This window comes from Elaeis guineensis, chromosome 2, assembly GCF_000442705.2.
Source record: "Elaeis guineensis isolate ETL-2024a chromosome 2, EG11, whole genome shotgun sequence".
Classification (NCBI taxonomy): domain Eukaryota; kingdom Viridiplantae; phylum Streptophyta; class Magnoliopsida; order Arecales; family Arecaceae; genus Elaeis; species Elaeis guineensis.
Genome location: NC_025994.2, coordinates 99568438 through 99594550, shown reverse-complemented (window position 1 = coordinate 99594550; position 26113 = coordinate 99568438). Strand labels below are relative to the sequence as shown.

The 26113-nt window shown below is 36.1% G+C and overlaps 1 protein-coding gene across 1 annotated transcript; it reads right to left on the bottom strand.

Moving 5' to 3' along the window:
• Nucleotides 1–281: 281 nt before the first annotated feature.
• On the bottom strand, nt 282–22985 carry LOC105049979 (S-locus-specific glycoprotein S13-like). The gene is given in 7 exon segments (XM_073251225.1): nt 282–765; nt 6975–7104; nt 16044–16172; nt 16653–16846; nt 20153–21052; nt 21054–21126; nt 22853–22985. Coding segments are annotated over 7 exon segments (2043 nt in total).
• Nucleotides 22986–26113: the final 3128 nt, after the last annotated feature.

Genomic DNA, 26113 nt, shown 5'->3' with positions numbered 1-26113 from the left:
GTAAGTAAGGATGTTAAGATGGTTTTATTTCCAATTAGAGAGATATCTGTGAAGACGATTTCATCTACCCGGCACACGGCCACGAGTACATCCTGAAGGGATCGGAGCTTCTCCACCTGGCAAACTCCTCTCCGATGTCTCAAGACACTGTCGCCTCCTCCTCCGGCTCCGAGAAGCTTCTGGAAATCACCAAATCCGTCCACTGCGACCCCGACTACTCTCTCGTCAGGAGAAACAAGAAGCCGTACGTGGAGCTCTCTCGATCTCAACGAGTACAAGGTCTACAAGTCTGAGCTCACCGCCCTCAAGGCCGCTGACGCGGCCACCCAGACCGACGAGAAGAGGTAGAGGCGGCATGCCATCATCGTCCGGGACGACGACCGGACCGACGAGGAGAACCCGACGACGGAGTTGGGAAGGGATGAGATCTCGCCTCCCTTGTTTTCCTCCAACCCGGAGACCCTCGAGTCGCTGATGAAGGCCGACGGGGGGCATGTCTCCGAGGCGTCGGCTATCAGGAACGGACGGTGGATAACTACCCGAGTGGGAGGTTCTGGGCCTCTGCGGTCCTGATGCACCTCATCTCGCGGCTCCATCCCAATGAAGGACCGGGGCCACGGCGTCCTCAACAAGAAGTGCCACGGCGTCCTCTTCTCCCTCATCTTCATATTCTTCATGTTCGTCGTCTCCATCTCAGACGTTCTCCTCTCCACCGACACTTCCGTCCATCTCATCAGCTCCCCGTTCAAACCTCTCTCTTTTTTCCTGAAGGATGGCACATCATCCAGATAATATAACACATCATTCAGGGGGTTGATACTGTACATGATACGCCGGCATCTTAACGGCAAATTTGAATCTCGGTTGACGGCAGATTAACATTATAATAAATTATAAAATACACATATTTGATTGTAAAAATTAAAAATTTATGTTAAAATTAAAAATTTTCAAATTGTATTAAATTTTTTATGTAATTAACCTTTTTCTCTTATGGTGTAGGCTGAAGCCCACTACCATAGGCACTGGTTCGTGGCCCACTCTCCTTTGTTATGCCCTTATGCAGTGGGCTATGGCCCACTGTTTCCCACTTCTCCTTGTTGGCCAGGCCCCAAACATTTGAGGCCTTCACTCTTCACCACCCTAGGATCCGCTACCCACATCATTGATATTCTCTCTGACGCCACCCATATACACAAGATTAATTAACCATAATTAAGAATAATCAGAGACGAGAGAATATAGGTTATGTGTGTTATCGGCGACTCACATCACTAATATTCTGTCTCATCTTTGATTATTCCCAAGTATGATTAATTAATCTTTAGAAAAGGTCATCGCACCCCAGAATCCCCGGCCCACATCACCAATGTTCTACCTCAACTCTGATTATTCCCTATTTATGGTTAATTAATCTTGTGTAGCTTTTGCAATAATTAGCATAAGGCCTCTCCCGGCCCATTAACTGAGGTAAAGTTCTAGTTCTTTATTTTTTTAATTAGTTTATAGGGTAGACCGTAAAAGACCTAGCTCTAAAGTTAGAGTTGAAGAGCTGAATTTTGCTCTTTTTTTTGGAAAACTATAAATTACTAATGAATCAATAAAAAATTAGTGAGGAGGCCCTATTTCCAAATCTTGTTATGACAAAAATTGATTATAACTAGTTGGGTGTGTTAGGTGTATCTGTGGATCGAGTTAGCACGTCCGAGTAGTCTTCGCTGCTAATAAAGGCAACGGTTGTTACAGATGATCACCTACATGATCATAAATATTTTATATATGCATGTGTATTACAAACTAATAAGTATGATGTAGTATGGACTATGATATTATTTACTTAGAATTATATGATACTAAATTATGCTTATCTACAATAAATGTGTTATGAATAAATAAATAATAAAAAAAAGGATTTTGTTTTTGCTTAATTATAAGATTCGATGAAGGGAGGCATCTTGACTAGCCAGCCATGTGTGAATAGCGTTGTATGCGGTTTGTTAGCCATGGACACAGGTGTGGTATCATGCTGTGCCAACCACAGGTGGAAACATGGTGTGGGTTAGTCACAAGCAAGAGGCAGTCAAAGCTAGTCCATCGATAAGTTCATATTGTCGGATTTGAGTAGTATGAATCAAATGATATTAAATAGTTCCAATAAAAAAAGGACATTTGGACTAGTGGTTTTTGCCTGCAATGTGGTGTATGTGTGATTTGTCAGCTTCAGGTTGGGGTGATTATGCTGCAGGACACTAATTTATACATATGTTGATGCATGGGTAGGGCTAAATTTTTGCAGGAGAGAAATAGAAATATAGTTTGCAATGTAAGTCAAGACTTTGAACAGCAAAAACGAAATCTAACCAACCTGAAAGCTAATTTGTAGAAATTCTTAATGCTTTTCTTATCTCACCTTCCAACCTATGGTTAAAAGCAGCAGATGCACAAATGGTCTGACTCGGATCTACACCTTCAAACTTTCACCGTGTTGGTCCAATCCAACTCATTCAACATACATTTTGGTTTATGAGGAAGTTTTTGTGCACACGTGCAATGCGATAATATTGACATGGAGCATTAGAGCACGTAGTATACTTAATGATGGAACAGATATTTAATACTGCTCAGTTTTTTTTTCTTCAATTTTCAATGACAAAAATACCTTTTTCTCCGTAGAATAAAGAAGGAACAATATTATTACTTCCTGATGTCTTGTATAACGTTCCGTGAATATATATAATATCCTGTATATTTATAACATTCTGAATAATATACATGACTTCTTATGAATATACATAACATTCTGAATAGTATATATGGCTAGCTAATACTTTATATAACTTTTTATGAATATACATGATATCCTGAATATATGTAACTAATAGAAAGTCATATAAGATATCAGTTGTCATATATATTATTTAGGATGTCATATATATTCACAGAAAATCATATAAGGTATTAGAAAGTCATATATACTATTCAGAATGTCATATATACTCATAGGAAGTCATATAAGATGTTAGAAAGCTATACATATTGTTAATTAGGATATCATATATATTCACAAGAAGTTATACAAGACATCAAAAAGTTATATATATTGTTCAGTATATTATAAAGATATAGAAAATCATATATATCGTTTAGGACGTCATATATATTCATTAGAAGTAGTACAAAATATCGAAAAATAATAATAATATTTTTTTTTATTTTATAGAGAAAAAAATATTTTTATTATTAAAAATTAAAAAAAATAAATAATATTAAATATCTGTTTCATATAAATAAGTTATGTGCTCTAATATTATTGAGTCGTGCGGTCTTATTACACTGCACGTGGTGCAAAATTACTCTTTGGTTCAAATGCTTTAGCATCCGCAGTCCTATTTTAAAGTGCTCCATCTCATTTTTATCAAAAAAAAAAAAAAGTGCTCCATCCCACCATCCAGGGGCTATCACGAAGATATTACACTGCGCACGTATTCCCTTTGGGGATTGTGAAGATGCAAATCCTGTTCACTGATATGTCCCGGCACACTCGGACGCAGAAACGGACGGACGGAATCATTCAGATCGTACATGCGTGCAATATTATATGTAACGTTGCGAAATTTTTTGTGCACTACGGGCGGTGTAAAACTGCATGCACCACTTACGATGACTGATTCGTACACGGAGCCGACGAAAATTTTTTTTTTTTTTCATACGTTGCATTCTAGTTTCATGCGTAAATCAATTACCGCGGGCGGTGCGTGCGTCTGTACATCGCCCGCGGTCCACAAAGAATTCCTCATGTAACGTTTATTCAGGTTGTCTTCTGACAGCTGGCATTATATGGATCTGAAGGGGACTTGTCGATTGAAGATAATATATTCAACATAAGTTATGTTGAGTATACTAGATATTATTGGTATTGACAGCTGGCATTGATAAGTTATGTTGAGTATATTATCTGGCATTATACGGATCTTCAATCATAACCTTAAATTTTGATATTATCTATCATACTTTATTGATTATAATTTCAGAGTTTTGATATCACTTATGTCACAGTCCCTAGTGACCTTAAATCTAAGCTCTAGTATTGTTCTATCATATCCTAATCATTTATATCATAGTCTCCAAATGATCATAATCTAAGCTCTGATATCACTCTGTCACATCCTATTGATCATACATAAAATTTTGATATCACTTCATAATCTTTAATGATCTTAAACCTAAGTTCTGATACTATTCTATCATATCCTAATCACTTGTATCATAGTCCACAAATGATCATAATCTAAGCTCTGATACCATTCTGTCACGCCTCGAACCCAACATCTAGGTCAGATACGTGATGGTCGCACACTCTTTAGAGCAAGCTCTAAAAAATATGCAAGGTCAAATTAAATCATTACAATCTTAACATCCATAATAATTAATTTCAATAATAATTCATAAAATCTTGCATAATTATAAATTAATTTTTTTCAATCCTTTGATCAGATACTATGACACTCTATCTATCCATCTGCTCACCTGTAAGTCCAAACCATAGTCAATCATAAATATCCTGTAACTCTGAGAAGAAAAAGAAAGATGAAGGGATGTGAGCTTTACAGTCCAGTAAGAATTTTTATATCACACTGATATAATAATATAATTTAAAAATAAGAATAAGTAATAAAATAAAAAATTTTATATTTAATATCTGAAATAATATAATATTTATAAATTATTTATTTTGTTAAAAAAATACATCATCATATGTTAACAGGTGAAATACTTTTGTTCAACAATTATTTCATATCTTATCCTTTATTTCTCTTTTCATACTCACATAATTTTTAACATTCTCTTTCTGGCTCTAGACTAACTAAGTCTATACCTCAGTCATCATCTGAATCAATTTTCACTTAAAAGCCTTTCAAGGCTGTCCCAAGATGAGCTTCTGGCTGGCTGTCCCACGTACGAAAGCCTGTGAGAGGCTGTCCCAGACAAAGCTCCTGACGAACTGTCCCAGGCATGAGCTCCTGACCGGCTGATCTATCTATAAGCCAGTGGGGGCTGTCCCAGGCATAAACTCCTGACGGACTGTCTCAGGCTCCTGACCGACTGATCCACATGACAAGGCTAGTCCATACTATATCTCTTTTTTACATTTAATCATAATGTGTTGATTTCATCAAATCAATTCCAACTTATATTATGATCAATTTAGATATATCATATTCATATAATCATGTGATCAATCTCTAATACATATATATTGACATAACATACTCATGCTCAAAATCATATAAGCAAATAATGATGTCTCGGATATAGCAAATTCACCGATCTCAAATCCAACGATGCAAAACCAATGATGCAAGATCAACAGTAAAATAGCATATATATAATGGTGATCATGTACAGGGATTCTTACCTTTACTAGTGACTGATCCAAGCACAGACTCTTCTTTGATTTATGAGTTTGAAAATAAAATATTTCACTCGACACCTTATGCAGACAATCATATCTCTTCATGACTCTGATCAATTATAAAAATCATATATGGAGAAATTATCGATAATCAATCCTAATAACATAAATCTAGGACTTCTTTTAGGATTAATCAAAATTAGGATTTGTCTATGTATCAGGACCCTCCATTAGTCCATAAGATTTCTAGAGAGAAAAAATCCATAAAGAGAGAGAAAATTCTAGAGAGAGAAAGTGAAGAGAGAATTTTCATACCCTCCAAATGAGGCAATCATGATCGAGATCATCAGAGGTCCTATCAGGATGACTTAATATGAATTAATCATGATTGATGTTATCAATTTTGAATATGGATCGGATCGGGATCTAATCTATTGCACAAATTTTGAAGCAATCTCAGGTCATCATATTTTTATTTCAAATTTATCCTAGGATCCATGATGCAATCAAAGAGAGAATATGATCCTAGAGAGATAAAATCCATAAAGAGAGAGAAAGATCTAGAGAGAGAAATTAGAGAGAGAAAGATAGAGAGAGGGGAGAGGAAAGAGAGAAAGGTAGAGAGAGGGAAGAGAAAAGAGAGAAAGGAGAGAGAGAAGAGAGAAAATTCTATCATTCTTTTTTTCTTTTCTTTTTTTTTTATTTTTATTTTTTTTTCTTTTTTTTTCTCTTTTTCTTTTTCTTTTCTTTTTTCTTTTTCTTTTTTTTTCTTTCTTTCTTCTTCTTCTTTTCCCATTTTCTTCTTTCTTCCTCTTCCTTGGCCGAACAGGGGGAGGACCAGAGGGAAGGGCTCGATGGCTCGAGCTCCAATGAGGACGGCAGCATCTGATCGACGACGATAGAGTAAGGGGAGACCGACGACGAGGTTCGACTCGTGGAGGATTTAAAGAATTTGAAAAAATAGGGGATCCGTCCCTTTTCTTTTTATTTTTCGATCATTAGCCGGTCACCGGCGACCAAGACCTTCAGGGAAGAGGGATAGAAAGATGAGGATCCTATCCTAGGGGTGAGATGCTACAAACGACGGCACCGGTGGCCAAAAAAGAACCGACCGAAACAGAGCAAAATAGGGTTCACCCTTTTCATGGATTTTTCGACGAGCTCGACGGCCGGCGAGGGTGCACCGTGCTGTGGAAAGGAGGAGAAGGAAGAAGGAAAAGAGGAGAAGGGCTTACCTCAAGCTTCAGTAGCGTTGTCGGCTCCAATTTCTGACGAGCTCGAGTACGGGAGGTCACGGCTTCAATGAAAGAAATCAAGGGGAAAGGAGAGGGAGGAAGGCCGGTGATCATCGTGGGTTGTTTAGGAGGGGAAGAGGGGGTCTTATAGAGTAGAGGGGAGGTTGAATCCCCCTTGGATTTGATTTCTCCTCCGATGACTTGGGTGGAAGAAGACTCCCAGTAGGAGTCTTCTTCATTCCATTCTCTTTTTTTTTTTGTTGTTGTTGTTTTGGGCTTGGTTTTTATATGGGTCTAGTCCAAGGCCCAAATGGGCCGGGTGTTACAGTCCTAATGTCATATAGTTTTCATCTTCAGAAAAGTTATTGGTGGCAGTTCTTATTGTATGTATATCAAATAAAGGTAGCTCTAGCTCGTCCCCTTTGCTTTCCCTGTAGTGGGTACTAAGTGTTTCACCTAGCTCGAAAATTAAGTATAACAAGATTAATTATGTGAGCTTCTTGAATTCAACTATACTTGCATCTCCATCCCAAAATGTTTCAAAACAAAAAGAAAAATAATACTTGTAAATAGAACAACAAAAATTTCATTCAAGACGGCAATTATTTTTTTCCATTCACAAGTATGTATTCACATGGGTACAAATGTGGAATTCATGGTTGACAGAGTGCTAGGTATCAGGAGCTAAAGAATATACTAGGTAACAATCAGAGCTCAGCAAGGTCTATCCTAGAAACCATGCTTAGATCAATTAAAACTTGGGTGTCACCCTGTTGTCTTTTTTTTTTTTTTGGAGTTTCAAAAACTCCTCTCTGGATGCGCGCGGCCACTTCATGCACGCACGGCCATTCTGCGGGTGCTTCGCGCATGCACGGCTGTTCCTCTGGTGCTTCGCATGCATGGGGCTGCCTGCGCATGAAGCACCCACAGGCAGCCATTCCGCGAGTCATTCACACACACATAGATTCCACGCACGGTCATTTTGAGCCTATAAAAGGGTCTCTATCCTTAGTTTTTTTTATCCACCCCCGAGAGTTCTTCTTCTCTTTTAAAAAAAATTCTCTCAGTACACACTCTCTCTATCACTCATTTTTTTTTCATTTGATCATTTGGGATGAGGACGAGTTTGATCGATATCCGATCAAGATCGTGCCACCGATAGATGTTGGAGTACTTGGCTTTCAGGTTGTACCTTGGAGGAGGTTGTGCGGCCCAAATCTTTGCATTAGAAGGGGTCAAAGTCTTCTTTAGGGCATTAGTTTAACCACCTCCCAAGCTAGATTCTTTTTTTTGTTTGCCACATCAATATATATTATTTCACACACATCACGAGAGAGAAAAAAATTTGATTATATATATATATATATATATATATATATTATTTCATATAATTTCTATACAGTCTAAAAGAGACTCTGTAGATATTTTTGTAGTGCATGCAATTTTATGTTAAATATAATTGTTGCACATAATTATGGTTTATGTTCCTTGTATATTTTATATTTATATAATATTTTTTAATTAACCATAGCATCATTTCTATAGTTTTGTGTTGTGCAAAATTAGATTCCCACAAAACTTGTATTGCTGCATTATTTTAATTCAATCTTAATAAATGTTATTAAGTGACATTAGTTAATAAAGCATATTAAGCAAAGAACAAATAAATTTTCTTTAAATTTCAGTTTTCTCCTTTGAGCCATACTTGGACCAAATGGCTACCCTTAGACATAAAATCATTAGTCTCAAACCTGACAAATTAGATGGAACCAACTTTAGAAGGTGGCCAAGCCAAATGAAATTTTGACTAGCCACATTGGGGCTTTGGCCGATTATTGACCAATACTCTGCCACTTCTAGTTCAACCTCTCCTGCCACCCCTGAAGAAGACTATCTTTATAAGGATAAAATTCTAAGTGTCCTTTCTGATTTACTTTATGATGTTTACCTATTTGCAAAGAGTGCAAAAAAATTATGGGATAACCTAGAGTCTGAATATGGCCTTGATGATGCTGGGGTTGAACGGTTCAATATCACATCATTTCTTAGATATATTATGGTAGACGACAAACCTATAAATGACCAACTCCACCAATTTCAAGAATATCTTAGGAAGCTTCAAACCAATGGAACCGTTCTCGCTGAAGAATTTAAGGTCTCGAGCCTTCTGGATAAGATGCCTTCTTCTTGGGACGGCTTTGTTAAAGATCAGTTCCATAAGCAAGGAGAGCTAACCCTATCTCAACTTTTAAATTCAATCAGGATAGAAGACCAATATAGGTTCAAAATCTAGCAAACTAAAGTCCCAGGTGCCCAAGCTAACCTGACTCTTACTAAATCCAAATTAAAATATAGATTTCAACCAAACCAACAACACCAGTCAAACTAACCTAACCATCCTAACTCAAATAAGTTCAAGCCTAAGGGTAAAAACTTCAAGGCCAATAACACTAGATCGAACAAGCCTGTCCAAGGTCCAAATGATAAGTTCTGCTTAATATGCGGAAAGACAAACCATCTTGTGAGAGACTATTTTTATTGGAAGAAGGAGCCCTTTCGCAAACCTTCTGGTTCTTTCGGACCTCAAGCTCATATAGTTGAAGGTCCAAAAGACACCACCTTTAAGTTAGTAAGCTTTGACCTTGAAGTTAATGTTACTTCCTCTATCTTGATTGGTGGTTAGATTCAGAAGCTAATGTTCACATTTGTTTAGACCACTTTTGGTTTACTACTATTCAAAACTCAAGTGGAGGAGGTGTAATCCTTAAGAATAATACAGCCACCAGGATCAAGGGATAAAGATGAATTAATTTGAAGATGATTTCTAAAAAAATTCTTACCTTGACGGATGTATTGTATGTTCCAGACCTTAAGAAGAACCTAGTTAGTGGGTCTCAGCTAGTTCAAAGGGGATATAAAATTATTCTTGATTTTAATAAAATTATGATAACTAAGAATAATGCTTTCATAGGAAGAGGATATGTAAATGATGGCTTATTCAAATTGAATGTAATAAATTATTTTATTAATAAAGCTGAGAATTAAGTTTATTTTGTGAATAAATTATCTAATCAAAATTTATGGTATGATAGATTAGCTCATGTACACTTAAGAAAAATAAGACATATGATGGATTTAAAGCTAATTCCCAAATGATAGATTGGCTCATGTATACTTAGGAAAAATCAAACATATGATGGATCTAAAGCTAATTCCCAAATCAATCTTAGATACATCTAAGTGTGAAATATGTGCTGAATCTAAACAACTAAAAAAATCATTTAAATCATTTGAAAGAAATTCTTCAATCTTGAAGTTAATACATAGTGATGTATGTGACTTTACTAAAACTGTAACCCGTGGTGGTAATAGGTATATGGTAACCTTTATAGATGATTTTTTTAGATACTATTATTGTTACCTAATTAAGTCTAAGGATGAAACCTTTAATAAATTCAAAATTTATGAAAGTGAAGTAGAAAATCAATAAGAAAAGAAAATTAAGATTCTTAGGACTGATAAAGGAGAGGAGTATACTTCAAATGATTTTTTCTTGTTCTGTCAAGAATATGGAATAATTCATGAAGTAACTGCTCCTCACTCTCTATAGTCCAATGGTGTGGCTGAGCGTAAAAATCGTATCCTCTTAAATATGATGAATGCTATGTTGATTAGCTCTGGCCTACCTGAGAACTTATGGGGAGAAGCTCTTCTGTTTTCTTGCTTCATCCTGAACAGAATCCCTGTTTAGGATAGTGGTAAGACCCCTTATGAATTTTGAAAAGGCAGGGCTCCTAACTTGAATTTTCTCAAAGTGTGGGGTGCCTAGTTAAGGTGAATATTTCTAAACCCAAAAAGAGAAAGTTAGGATCTAAAACTATAGATACTGTCTTTATAGACTATGCCCAAAATAGTAATACCTATAGGTTCTTAGTGATTAAATCAGATTAGTGATATAAGTTATAATTCAATCTTTGAAGCTAGAGATGCTTCTTTCTTTGAGGATATATTTTCTTTTAAGACTAAAATTTTTAAATCTCTAGAATATGAACTATCTTCTTTTAGATCTATAAAACTAGAACTTGAAACTAAAATTAAATTAAGAAGAAGTAAGAAGAATAAAATTGAAAGGCATTTTGAAAAAGAATTTTTTACATACCTTGCAGTGGGTAATCCTTGTACATATGATGAAGCTATGTCATCATCAGATTCATCATATTGGAAGGAAGCCATAAATAGTGAAATTCAATCAATCCTAGAGAATAAAACTTAGATTTTATCAAATTTACCTCCAGAAAATAAAGCAATAGAAACTAAATAAATTTTTTAAAAAAAATCAAGACCAGATGGAACAGTAGAAGGATATAAAGCTAGATTAGTAGCTAAGAGATATAGCCAAAAAAATGATATAGATTAATTTGATACCTATGCTCTTGTAGATAGGATAACCACCTTAAGAACCTTAGTAGCATTGGCATCAATTCATAAATTAATGATTCATCAAATAGATGTAAAAACTACATTCTTAAATGGAGAATTAGAAGAAAAAAATTATATAAACCAACCTCAAGATTTTATAGTCAAAGGACAAGAAGATAAGGTATGTAAATTAATTAAATCACTTTATGGATTCAAACAAGCTCTTAGACAATGGCATATTAAATTTGATGAAATTATCTTAGGTGATAACTTTAGAATTAACAAGCATGATAAATATGTATATTATAAAAGGAATAACTTAGATTTTATCATTTTATGTCGATATGTAGATGATATTCTATTATTTCGAGCATCACTAAAAATAATACAAGAAACTAAAGATTATTTGTCAAGTAATCTTGATATGAAAAACTTAGGAGAAGCTGATATAATCTTAGGAATAAAACTTAAAAGAACAAATAATGAAATAGCAATAAACCTAACAAATTCAATAGAAAATGCTTAAAAAGTTTGAATATTTTGATTTAAATCTTGTCTCTACCCTATATGATCATAGTTCTCACTTAACTAAGAATTTAGGAAAACCTGTAAGACAATTAGAGGATTCTCAAAGGATAGGATTGCTGTTATATGTAGCAAATAGAACCCATTTTGATATAGCTTATGCAGTAGGTAGACTAAGTCGGTATACTAGCAATCCTAGTGAAGAACATTGAAAAGCCCTTGAAAGAGTCTTTAGATATCTGAAAGAAACTCTAGATTACTCTCTTTTATTCTTCGATTATCCAGAAGTACTAGAAGAATATAGTGATGCTAACTGGATGACAGATAATTTAGATGTTAAATCCACTATAGGATATCTCTTCATGTTTGGAGGAGGTACAGTATCTTGGGGATCATGTAAACAAACAACAATAACAAGAAGTATGTTAGAATCTAAATTAACTGCTCTTGACACCACTTGCACTAAAGCACAGTGGCTAAAACACTTAATTAATGATAATGAAATTCTTCCATTCAAAATATCTGTAATACTAATAAATTGTGATTGTAAAGCTCTAATAGACCTGTTAAATCAACAGACATCAAATAAAAATATAAACAATCGTATCTTGATCAGATACCAAATTGTGAGAAATAAAATGAAAGATGTGATATCACTTCAATTTATAAGATCAAAAAATAATCCATCTGATCTTTTAACTAAAGATCTTTCAAAAGCTTCAATATTTGAGACATTGAGGGTGATGGGGCAGAAGCCCATATATTAGTCACTAGAGTGGACCGCTACCTTTGCAATTGGAGATCCCAGGGTCAAAGTTCAAAGAGAAATGATCTCTGAGGTGACGTCTGGGAGCACCATTTCTTGGAGTTTGTCTCCAACCCATCCCTATGGTGTAGTGTTCTATGTGTAATGGTTAGATTGAGCATAGTTTTTAATAGATCCAAGGTTAAAGTTCAATGAGATATGATTCCGTTACACATATCCTTGGAGGATCTACCTTAGTGAGAGTAGTCATGAGGCTACGACTATAGGATTAGGACAAATCCCTAATAACTCTCATAAAAATCAAGGCAAGTGCATGGCCTAAATAGCACTACCCAGCATTATGATTAGTTCATCTTCATATTGTGTGTATTTTTATACTAAATACAAATTCAATCCTAGAAGGTACTTGTACTAAGCATAGTAAAAGCTCAAGAAAAAAATTTTAAAATATTTGCTGAATTAAAATATTATATCATGAGTTTTTGAAACTTGTGGGAGATTGTTGTTGTTTTTTTTTTGAAGTTTCAAAAACTCCTCTTTGGACGCATGCGGCCGTTCTGTGGGCACTTCACACACACGCGGCCATTCCGCGAGTGCTCCACGCATCAGCAGCTATTCCGCGAGTGCTCCATGCAGGGGCGGCTGTTCCGTGAGTCATTCACACATGCAGATTCCATGTGCGATCGTTTTGAGCCTATAAAAGGGCCTTTATCCTTAGTTGTTTTATCCACCCCCGACAGGTCTTCTTCTCATCTTTAAAAAAAAAGAATTCTCTCAACACACAGACACACACTCTCTCTCTCTCACTCATTTTTTTTCATTTGATCATTTGGGCTGAGGATGAGTTTGATCAGTGTCTGATCGAAATCATACCATCGACGGATGTTGGAGTATTTGGCTTCTAGATTATACCTTAGGGGAGGGTGTGTGGCCCAAATCTTTGCATGAGAAGAGGTCGAAGTCTCCTTTAGGGTAGTGGTTTAACAACCTCCAAAGTCTAGTTCTTTTTTTTGTTTGTCACATCAATATATATTGTTTCACACACATCATGAGAAAGAGAAAAAACTCGATTATATATATATATATATATATATATATATATATATATATTATTCATATAATTTCTATATCGCACTCTGCACCGGAAAGAAAGCTGACAGTTATGCCATGGTTCAATAAAGATTATCGAATGTATTGTAATTTCTTCCTCCATTAGCCTGCAAATATCATTTATACTAATGGGTTGTGGGGCCCCTATCTATGTCTTTCCTCGTTACACACACACACGCACGCATGCACATACACACGTGTTTGTACCTAATTAGCAGATTAATGATGAAACAATATTAAGGTAATTTTGTAGTCATTGTCTACGCAGAACAAGCCTGCAGAACATAATAAAAACAAATGCAACATGCCATGAAAGTTTGTTTTCAAAATAATATGCGAGAAAATATTCATTGCAATGGTGATACCACATCACAGTTGTAATAAGCCAATCAACAGTCGGAAATGAATGAAATACAGGGGGTAGTGTGGGGTATAATCCAAAAGAATCAATAAAATATATGGCAATCGATGAAATATAAAGGCTTTCATTGGTTTGTTATAAATTTAATGTGGTATCACCGTTGCAACGAATATTTTTTTCATAATATGCCAATGAAATATAGAAGGGTAGAATTGCCAACTACCAGCGGCAACATGTGAAGAAAAATATGAAAACTCGATATGTGAGTACAATATATTCGAGACTAGTCGGTTGTTCCCACTACTCTCCAATTCATCAAAAAAAAAAGGAATATAATATATTCAAGACAAAAGCATTTAATACAATTGAAAATGCTTGTCAACTGGGATATGTTAGTTTTTATTCACAACTGGGCTGACTTTAATATATTTTCTGTGGTTTTTCTGGAGCTTATAATATTATACTACCGACGACTAATATATGCATGTTTTGCATTTGGGATGAACACTGGATCATGGGACCGCTGTGAACGTGGCTTAATTGGCCATTGGTATTATTATTATTATGATTTTTTTAACGAGTTGTTGGTCTTGGAGGGATGGGTACCAACTAGGTGAGTTACAAGCTGTTAGTGTTGAATAGCCACCGTATTATTCTCTATTTTGGGCATGGTGTAAAATGAGGGCCCTATGTTCTCCACCAGAACCATATTCATTGGGGAGACATTGGATTGTGCTGCGGTGATACAGTTTTTGGGACACTGGATTCACATGGTCCGGTCCCAGGTCAGGATTTCGTTTACACGTCCTTTCCAGTACATCCATAGCTTTTGTCTCCCTGCATGGTATCGCTTTCCATATTTGCTTAAAACGAGTTTGAAAGTTTTCTCTGAGTTTATTTTTGGTTTTTGAGAATATATATTGTATTCATTTCTTATTTGAATAAAATTCTTCTCATAGTTACCTCTAAACCATTACCCGAATAGAGGTGACACCTAAAGATTTGCATCTGCCATCAATATTGGCCATAGAGCTTCAGCAGCTCTTGAAAGTGATATGCACACGACTTGTCTTAGGCATTTTTTGGATACCAAAAACCCATCAAGAGGATAGCCAACGACGATTCACAGCTAAAGCTTCCTCCCCTTGAGACACAACAAACTCAAATCTAAACAAAAAAATTATCTACAGAACGTAAAAAATAGATACAGAATCATGAGAGAAATTAGTATTTGTTTAAATAAAATTGAGCCACGGCAGACTCTAAACATTAAGGTGTTAAATGGAGGAAGAGAACAAGAGAATTAGCAGCTTTCCACCATATCGATGTTACTGCATCAAATTTTTATCCCTAGGGATCACTTACTGATCAATATGTTCACAAATTATTATTTCTTGGGCACGACTTTTTCTAAAAGGGAAACACTCAATCGAACCTTTTTGTAGAACCTTAAAACACACTTCCATTGCAATTAGAGGTGGCAATGCTTAACCTATGTAAGTTGATTCACTTTGTTGTAGGTCTGCTCAAATTACTTGTTTAATAAAATGGTCAAGCATGGGTCTGGATTTTTGACCTGTTCAATAAATAGGTTGGAGTTGGATAGACGAATTTTTGACCGATCTCATGTTCGGCCCAACCCAATTGCTGCCCCTAATTACAATGAGCTTGACATTTGTTCATATGTTTTGATTCGGAAGAGTGAAGTAGGAAAATAAAAATTTCCATTCCTTGTTTAGCTTTTCTTGGATGCCAATTCCAAGAAGGATTGTGATGTATCAAGGCATCCACAAACTAGGTCTAATGAAATCAACTAGAGTATTAAGATAGGACTGAAATGCTTGTAACTTGACTAAAATAGTGTGACATAGATGAAGTGGTCATTGGTGCCTTAAATTATCTAAAGAAAGCTATTTGGTGCACAGGACCAATACATTGCACTTCTAATGGACTCATGAATGACGTCAACTTAATTATTCTATGCATTGCGCAACCTGGATAAATCATATTACTTGTTAGCTTGAGCATTGAATACTATTTTACTACAGTAGCAGGCATAAAATTATTTGATGGATTCTTAGTGCCAAATGTTGATGAAGTCGGTTCTGAAAAATGTTGAAGAAATCAATGTTAATACCAGAACTAAAATTCATTAATACTATATAATAGCTTGTATAAATGATGGATCATGTCTGTTTGTGTAGGTAAAGGTACCTTGCTTTCTTTTTTTGTTCTTCTTCCACAGAAGTCGAATACAGCACACAAGTAGAAGAAACCCTGCCAGTGAAGAAATGATGATGACTATGACAAGCTTCTTTTTACGGTAATTACCCCTTATCTGACCTGCGCAACAAATTTTTGGAATCAGGACTTTCACTTCGGGTACATTTCTTATGATATGGAATGTCAGTTAGATATTTTGGTCTACACTCACCTATCATATAAATGTATTTTCTGACAAGTATTTTAGAACTGGTATACTAATTTTATTTCCACTTTGTCATAAGATCATGTTTCTAGATTCAGCGTGCTGATGATCACAAACTTAACAGAACTATATCACCAAGTCATATTCACTCAGAACCATATAAAGTAAAATAATATGGTTATTTTGACAAAACCAACAGAATATGTTAAGAGGTCTATGATAATCTCTTCAGTCTTCCACCTCCCTTTCAATAAAAAGGGCTAATCTCTTTAGTCATCCGATGCAACCCAACTGCCATATCCAGCTCCTAAAAAGTTTCAAATGTAGTCTATATTACTTGTATGTTCCATACCTGACTCGCGCCTTTTCCTCCCCTCTCAGGAAGTAATCGTTACCTAATTCAGAAGATGCAAGCCGAACATATAGATTCTCCCCTCCTCCATTGAACAGTCTAATATCTACAAGATCTCTGGTCCATGTTACACATCCTCTCCCTTCATTGATAGCAAAGGCGCTGCAAGTGCGATTCTTCAGGCACCAGTCTTTACACTCTTCAAGACTTTTGTTGCTGTGCACGGTGGCATTTGATGTATCAGGCAACTTCTTTTTTTTTTTTGATGTAAATGAGTTAGAGAATCCTAACTCAGAGGGTATTATATTGATAGAATTAGCTATACATACTAGGCTATTACATATAGTTACGGATTGCTGATTTGTCAGTCAGCGCCAATGCTCAATTCTGTCATGACTTTTGGATTTTTTGTGGACTCCTATGCTATAAAACTGATAGGATCTGTTTCAGGTTTTTACAGAACACTTTCAGTGTTTGTTCCGTGCCATTCAGTATCGGGTGCTTGATGCATAGAGTCTTGGGACCTCCACCAGTTACAACGTCAATCTCCATCAGTTACACACCCTCCAGCTGTGTGTTCCTCTTCAGAAATTCTTCCTTTATGACTGCCAGTTTTTAAACAGATAATTGCGTCTGCAGCCCTTAGGACTCTCGCTGGAATTTTACTGAGTTGTTGGCTCCAGCACGCTGGTCATGGCATTGTGTGAGCGACCTCATCCAGGGAATAGGTGATACCTTATCCAACCTATGTTTATGATTGCTCTGCTGGCTCTGTGTTTTTCAGATTTCCCCATTGATGAGAAATATACTGGCTGCATTTCCACCTGCATGAGATAAACATTCTCCTGGCGCCTACAACATTCAGACGTCACAGGTTACCCTGTTTTCCAGATTTGCAGAAGTTGACATGCTGGTTTTTGGCTGAGTTAGATCTGGAATGCTTATTACACTGGGCTCCCAGTCCGGAATAGAGTGTCTCCAGGACTCTTGTCCTTGTCATTGTGATCAAACATTCAGCTCACTGATGTAATCAAATTTGTGCAAACCATTGACAATTTCCCAGCAGGTCAGCTTTCTGGTTCTGTAAATTGCTGATCTATGTGTGTATATAATCCTGTTCTCTGTCATTTTGGGACCAGAAGTTAAACAGACCTGTAATTTGCTGAGAGACAGAAAATGGGAGGTATGCATGGAAATTGAAGTATCTCTTACTTCTTTCTTTCCACAAACACCACAGCCCTACAGCTAGAAGTGCATCCAGCCATTTATCTGGTGCATCCTCTGCTTCTCTGCTACGCCATAAAATCTTCTGTGTTTGTGGCAAATCATTGAAATGGAAGTTGCTCTGGAGTAGCAACTAGACCTTTCTAGAAAATTCACATTGAAGAAGCAGGTGGTCTGTAGTTTCCAGATTCGAGTCACACAAGGAGCAGTTGGTATTTCCTTTCCATCCTCTCTAGGCTAAATTCATTTTTGTGAGGATGTTGTCTTGAGCACTAAGGTAGAGGAAATATTTAACCTTTTGTGGGATTGGAATTCTCCAGATTTTTATGCTAAAAATTGGTCTGACTCCTCCGTCCAGTAAAAATTTGTAACAGTATTTTGTGGAGAATGTTTTTGATAGAATCCACTTCCATTCTATTCCATCTGCTTCATTAGAGATGCTGACACCTTGCAATTTGCATTCCAGAGCTTGCTGAAATAGGTGAAAATGCTCTGGAGGTGTGATAACCCAATTTTTGCTGGTGGCGAGTGCATGGACTGCTTTTGCTCCTGTTATTTCTTTAAATGGCGCTAAAGTGAACAGTACAGGAATCTGTCTTCTATTGGTTGGTTTAACAGCCAAGAGTCATTCCAAAATAGAACTTGCTTTCCATTTCCCACCTTAAATTTCACCATCGCCCGAAACAGATCCTTTACTTTCAGTGCATTTTACCAAAATTCAGATAACCTCCAGGAGTTTACTGACTTCAATGTAATTATTTGGTTATTATAGTAGCCTGATTTGATTAGCTTACTCCACGATCTTTTGCTGCCAGAGAATAGCTTCCACCACCACTTGCAAAATAGTATCAAATTTAGGATTTTTAGATTGGCGATGCCCATTCCCCCTACTTCCTTTGGCCGACATACTGAGGTCCAATTCAGGAGGCTTTGACCCGTCTTGATCTTGTCATTACCACTCCATAGGAATGCTCTACGCATTCTATCAATTTTGTTAATGATTCCTATTGGCAAAATAAAGTTTGACATCCAGAATACCACCATAGGTGAGATGACAGCATTAAGTAATAAAGCTCTTCCTGCTAATGAGAGCAACTTAGCTTTCCAACCGGGTAGTTTCTTGCCAATCTTCTCTACTAATGGCATCCAGTCTCTAGTCTTTAGTTTTCCACTGCATAGAGGCATTTCTAGGTACATGAGTGGGTAATCAGCGGTTTTGCTTCCTAGGATAGTTGCTAATTGGTCTCTGTGTGTTTGGGTAATACCTAATCCCATGACAGTGGATTTCTCAAAGTTGATTTTTAGGCCTGATAACAGCTCAAATAAATAAAGGATAAATTTCCGTGAAGTGATGTATCTTGTTTGCGCTCTGCAGAAGATGAGAGTGTCATCTGCAAATTGGAGGTTCTGGTTTAGACTATAGAGTTGTGCTATAACCTGATCCGATGCCCTCTATTAGGCGGTTTTGCGAAGCTACTCTGAACATCCGATCTAGAATGTTTACCGCCAAAGTGAATAATTGGAGAGAGAGCGGATCTCCTTGCCTCCATCCATGCCTGTGTGTGAATGATTTTCCTGTCGAGCCGTTTAGTAGAATTGATGATTTTGCTGTTGAGACTATGTCTAGGATCCACTTGCACCATCTACTGCCAAATCTTCTTGCATACAAGAGGTCCATGAGGAAGGTCCATTCCACATTATCAAACACTTTCTCGAAATCCAGTTTGTAGATAATCCCTTTTTGCTTTGATCTGATTGCTTGCAATATAATTTCCTTCGCAACGGCAAAATTGTCGGCAAGTGTTGTTCCTTTGATAAAAGCTGATTGAGTGGGTGAGATCATGTTCTCAAGCTTCTTTGCGAGTCTGGATGATAGAACCTTGGACATAATTTTCACTATCCCATTCATTAGACTAATAGGGCAGTAGTTCTTGACAATGCAGTTGACCTCTTTTTTGGGAATGAGAGTTATATAAGAAAATTTAATTCTATCCATTGATGCTTGATGGTGGTAGAAACTGGGGAATACTTTTATCAGGTCTGGCTTTATGATATTCCAGCCGCGTTTGTGGAAGACAAAAGAAAACCCATCCGGTCCGGGGGATTTTTCAGATGCAAGATTAAAGACTGCTGCTTTAATTTCTGCCTCAGTGAAGGGAGTCTCTAATTCTGCAAGGTCGGGGGTCCTTCAGGATATAACACCTTCCAATGTGCTGCAATAAGAGGGGATTCAGATTTGCCAAGAATTCCTTTGAAGTGCTCTCGGAAGCAGTCATGAATCGATTGATGATCAGTTATGCTCCTGTTCTGATCGGTTATGTATCAGGCAACTTCATTTGTTGCGGTTCAAAGAAACCATCCGATGAACAATTTAAAGCCGTTCTCCTTGCACAGCCATCAGAATTGTCTCTCAATCTCCAATGTTGAGGAGACCTAGGACTGAATCCCCTCAAACAATCGCAGGCCGATGAGTAGTTTGTACTGCATACGCCATTAGCTCCACAGATAGCATACTCGTTGCAGTGGTCTTTCGGAAACCACCAGTAAAGGTCCCATGCAAGGTTTGGTTTAGACCGCACGAAACGCTGAACCAATCCAGTCTCGTTCAACGAGATACGAGATTGAATGGAATTGTCGAGTACTTTGAAGGTGAAGGTGGCATCATACTCATTGGAAGTTAGATTAAACCTGAACATGTTATGTGTTTTCATATCTGGAACGCCGGTAAATCCACCCGCATTCCAAGGTCCAATGCGATTTACCTTTTGGACAGATCCTCTCCATACGAAAACCTCTGGTCCTGCACTGATGTGTATTTTGCAGTAGTAGTCCCCTGGAGAAGGGTCGGAGGAAATCTTCCATGACGTGAAATGCCTGTCAGCGTTGGTTGTTAAATCCCGTTCAAGCTTCATACCTGGTAGAAGAGCGTCAGTTGGATGATCAAAGCTCTGCCACAATAAATTCTTCGAAGTTCCTTCAATCAGGACAAGATTTCCCGAGTCTAGGAGCTGTACGATGGGATTAATTGCATTTGGTGTTTTTGTCGACCACAAAATATAGCCGGCGCTATTTAGGAGGACCAGCTTTCCATCATGTGTGAGACTGAGAACCTCCGTGGATCCGTTGAGGGGAGACATCCTATTGGCAACCCACACAACTGTTTTATCCGGAGTGCCTGTGTAATATATCGCCAAGTATCGATTTTTTGAGTCACCAGGGCAGTTCGAAGGTCCCAGCCGACGAGATTAAGGTTTGTCCATCTACGATGGATTTGGTAGGTGTCATTGTATCTCCTGCATGCAAAGGATACAGTGGAGAGATTGAAGGAAAGATATTAAGGTTTCCATTCTTTGATTTATAAAATGAAAGATATTCGAGGCTCGGTAATCTACGAAAAGACAACTCATTTACTAAAACAAGGGAGTTTAGTCGCTTAACTTATCTCGAGGCACTTTGCCCAAAGAAACCTGATCTGTAGGCGCAATCGTAGACTCGTAGTCTCTCCCTTTTTTTTTTTATTTATTTATGTAATAGGACTATAGGAGGCAAGACAGCCACCTAGATTTTATTTATAGGTCCAACGTTGCTGGGAAAGTCCCCAAAGAATCATCGAATGGGTCCTGTTCCTCAACATCTATATTCACGTAAAATGGCCTGCGAAGCACAACACGGTTACCGAGACCGTGTAGTCCGGCAAGACTATCTCAAGTCATGCTCCCAGTCTTATATTGATATTTTTCTAAAATAAAAGGTAAACTTGAATTATTCGTGCAAATTTTCTTGTGCATTACCGATATCTAATGCAGCAGCTTACAAGCTATAAATCTGAAATCTTTATCAGATCTTTGATTATGATGACAGATATACCACACCCATTCCCTTATTATATTTCTTACCTAATTTAATGAGACATGCTTCCAATGGAGAATTAGGAATTTCTTCACTAAGACTTGAACATCAGTACTCATTCAACGGTAGCTAAGGAATAAGGGTCCTATAACAGGTTAACATCTTAGTTAAATAATAATGATTGTATTTTGGATTATGTTATAGCTGTTTCTTTTTTTGGATTATGTTATTTTTATAATAGTTCATAGTGATTTTGTTGTAATAATCATATCAGAGAGAAGAAAAAAAATTTTCAACCTACTCAATTCGAATATTTCAAAAGAAATTTATAAAAAGATTGAAGAATTACAAAAATAAGGCTTAAATCTCTTTTTCTTTTATTGATAATCAAAAATTAAGGTACATAATATATATTTATAATGGTAAGATCCGTCCTTCCATAATTTGGATAGGATTCCTCTTTCTAGTTATTTTTTCTAAAATAGATTTGGCTAGTTGAAATAAATTCAAAAAAACTAAAATTCTTTGAGAGGTAGATCTCGACTGCTCTACCAATTCCGTCTTTTGTCACTCCATTTAGTTATGTTAGATTGGAAGATACGTGCAATAAAATTTTTACTTAAAAAAAAAACTATCGGTTTGATTGGTATGTTTCAAGATCTAAATGTTGGAATGTAGGACTGATCGTTAAGATGATGCCCCTTAAAGGATGGAGCATCAGCTAACAGATTTTGAAAAGTGATTCATTTTTTTTAAAAAAAAAGAGCTTTCAGTCAGATGTTATATGACTAAGTTGTAGCCGTTCGATGTTTGGCTTGCAACTCAGCTTCTCATTGTAATAGATCTTGCTTTTAGATTCTATTTAGTCTTATCTATGGTAGCCAAAATAGTAACTTGTGTACTTTTAGAAAAACCACCAAGTGTCAAACTTACAAATTTTTGTGAACAAGTAACACTTTTAGCCAACTCTACAAAAAATGCTAGAAAACTTGGGTAGAGCTGCAAGAAGGGCCCATAGACTGACGAGGGAATCAATTCTGAAGAATTAGATGACTAGATTCTAGTTTCAGACAGGTAGAAAGAACGAAAACAAGGAATATCCTAAACTAGAATACAACTGTGCCCACTTTGCATCAAGAAAGAAAAAAAAACAAAAGAAAAAAACCGTACGTGCTTTCTGCATCAAAGGAAGCTGGGTAACAATAAGCTCTGGATAGACACTAGCATTCATTCCTGGCTGGCCATGAACCACGATTGTAGCTGCCGAGATTCCAAGCACTAGAAACCATTCCAGCAATGCCATTTCTCCTTGTGCTTCGTGGCACCTAGAAAGTCTCATCTATCAGTACCATTTGTCTTATGGTAAGCCTCCGGCTTTCCCATGGATGGGAGAAATTGTTGCGTGGACCAGGTCAAGTGGATCCGTGCAAATGTTGATACATATGCATGGTGGATAACACGTAATATGGAATTGGTGGAATACAAGGATAGAGAAATTCTTTATACACCGCATATGGTGTAAAAAAAATATATCATCTCACTTGATTGGACAACATAACTATTCTTTTGAACACACATTTAATATCTACAATTCTATTTTTTCATTTAAATTTTGAATAATAAAAATACCTCATCTTTTTTGAAAAGATTATAATATTCTATGGCCATATTATGACATCTTGTAGTCAAATAATTACTTTTTGCACAAGATGTCATAATTTTGCTACAGAATGTCATAAAAAAGAGAGGAGTATTTTCATCATTCAAAAATTTTATAAGTTTTTAGTAACGAAAATGCCCTTATTTCTTTATGACTTTTAAAAGAAAAATTATGATATCCTATGTAAAAAGTCATAATTTGACCACAGGATGTCATAATTTTTCAAAAGAGAAGAGACATTTTCATCATTCAAAATTTTAAACAAAAAAATAGGACTACAGACATTAAATACGCATTGGAAAGCGGTGACTACGTAGCCCAATCAGATGGGATGGTGCATTTTTTTTACACCGCATGTGGTGTATAAAAAATTTTCCTACAATGATAATGTGGCGTGTTATCCACCGTGGGATTTAGGTTGGTCTATGTGAAGCTGGTCCAAGTAATAATTAGACCATGGGAGAAGCCATAAAAGAATAGTTTAAAGCGAAAGAGACAGTTGTTTACCAAAAAAATAAAACAAATATGTGTACATCCTTCGAAATATTAGATTTTGCATGAATATCCTTCTAAAATTAATATTTATATGTATATTCTTCTAAAATACTTATTTTGTATATTTTTTTATCTTTTCTTTTGCATATATATCCACTCCATCTAATGCAATTAAAAATTTAATGGATTTAAATTAAAATGACTGAAATACCCTTAATGGGTAGATGTACAAAAAAAATATTATTAAAGGTATACATGTAAATAACAACTTTATAAGGATATTTATGTAATTTTACATATTTGGGAGTGTACGTACGTATAAAAAATATTAAAAGAATTCAAACACATTAAGTAATATGGTAGTCTTCATAATTTTGTATTTATTAATTAACATTATAGTTTTCTATAGGTTGACTTAGAAAAATTGTAAAAGACCAGCCAAGTTCTAGCCAACAAAGAAACACTGTAAAAGAAGAAATGACCAAGAAGTAGTGAAGTAGTGGGAACGAATAGACACAAAGAAATCAATAAGTTAAACCTTTATTTAATGAAGAACCTGGTAGGTAATTAGCTAAAATTGACCATGAGTAAATAGAGAACTACTTTGGGTGGCAATCCCATGTTTATTGTGAATCCAGACTAATCGCAAGATACAACTCGAGAAAATTCTAGACCATAGGCCTGCTAATAAATCAGTGGGACACTCAACATGCCAAAAAACATATCCCAAAATGAATTGATAAATTGCATATATAACTTACCTTGCTGGCACAAGTTATGTGAGTTTACATTATTTCTTGGGATGTAAACAAATCAACCATAAAAAAAAAATTGGTTGATTTACTGTTCGATTTGGAGAGAGTATCTAGAATACATACGTCTCAACAATCTTGGCATAATATGTTAACTTGCCAATGAATTCCAATAATTTGTGGCAAGACAATTTCAAGCTCGGTTCTTTTGAATAGAGCCAGATGTCTCGATGGCTGACAATTATTTAAAATGGCCACTGCGGTCATGTTTTATGGTACAATTATCAGAGAAAAGGTTTAAAAGAAAATTTCTTCTTTTGGTACTAACATGATAGTGATGTTGATTTGATGGGGCTGAAGTCATTGGAGAACAAGCCATGAGTTAGGCAAAGAGCACAGATAATCAGCAAGTAAAGAAGCATCTCACCAAAAAAAAAAAAAGCACTTTCATGAAGATGGAAAGCTGAAACTGTCCAAATTACCTAAAGCCAGCCAAAATTTTGATAAGTTGTTGGCCGGTCAATTTATTAGGTTGCCGAGTGATAATGCCTTTTTAAAACAAATTGAAGCCCATTGTATTGAGAATAAATAAACTAGCAGCAAATCTAAGGAAGATAATATGAGCAATAAATTGTGACTGAGGTGGTGGAAAAACTTGACTTGCCAGCCAAGGTGTAAGCAAAGCCAAAATGGGCTAGATTTCAGTCAGACAATTGGTTCGGCCAACTAAAATTGGCCATTAAATACATCCACAATGTTGAAAATTGCAAAAATATGTAAACAGACCAGGTAAGATGATAAGAAACACAGTAAGTTAAGAGTATCTGAAAATATAGATCCATATCAACATTATTTCATTGCAAAAATATCATCTTCCTTATTGCAGAATGAAATAAATTGGTAGAAAAACATAGATCCATATCACCACAATCTTCACTGCTCCAACAAAGCATGCGATCAAATTTGCAATCAGCAAAAAAGAAAAAACTAAGTATAAGAATTAGCTCTATATCAACAAATAAATTATGTTCGATCATAATTGTGACTACGGTCCAAATAAGTTGAAAGCAATAAGGCACAAAAATTGTGATACATATATCCAATGACATACCAATCAAGATTGTAGGCAGATATTATCTTCTTCAACTGAAACTTCTATTCTTTTGGTTTGCTTGTGAGGTCGTCCTTTATTTTTTTGCCCTCATGGTGCTACAAACACTACATGTGTCCCTCTTGTAATTGACACTCTTCTCTTGAACTATTTTTCTTAGGCCTGTAATATTTTAATAATAAGTGATAAATGACAAACATCATTAAGTTACAGTAGTAGTAGTATATGTTAACTTACCTCCCAGACTTCTTTAGTGTAGAAAATGAGGATATTGAAGCTTAAGATTTCTCCACTACTAGATTTTCAAGTCATTGCATGATGCCCAAGCTCACCACAATATTTGCATTTATGCATTTTTTTGATATATTCTCATTTCTACCTCTGATTCTCTTCTTTTTTGGCCTTTTTGGAGA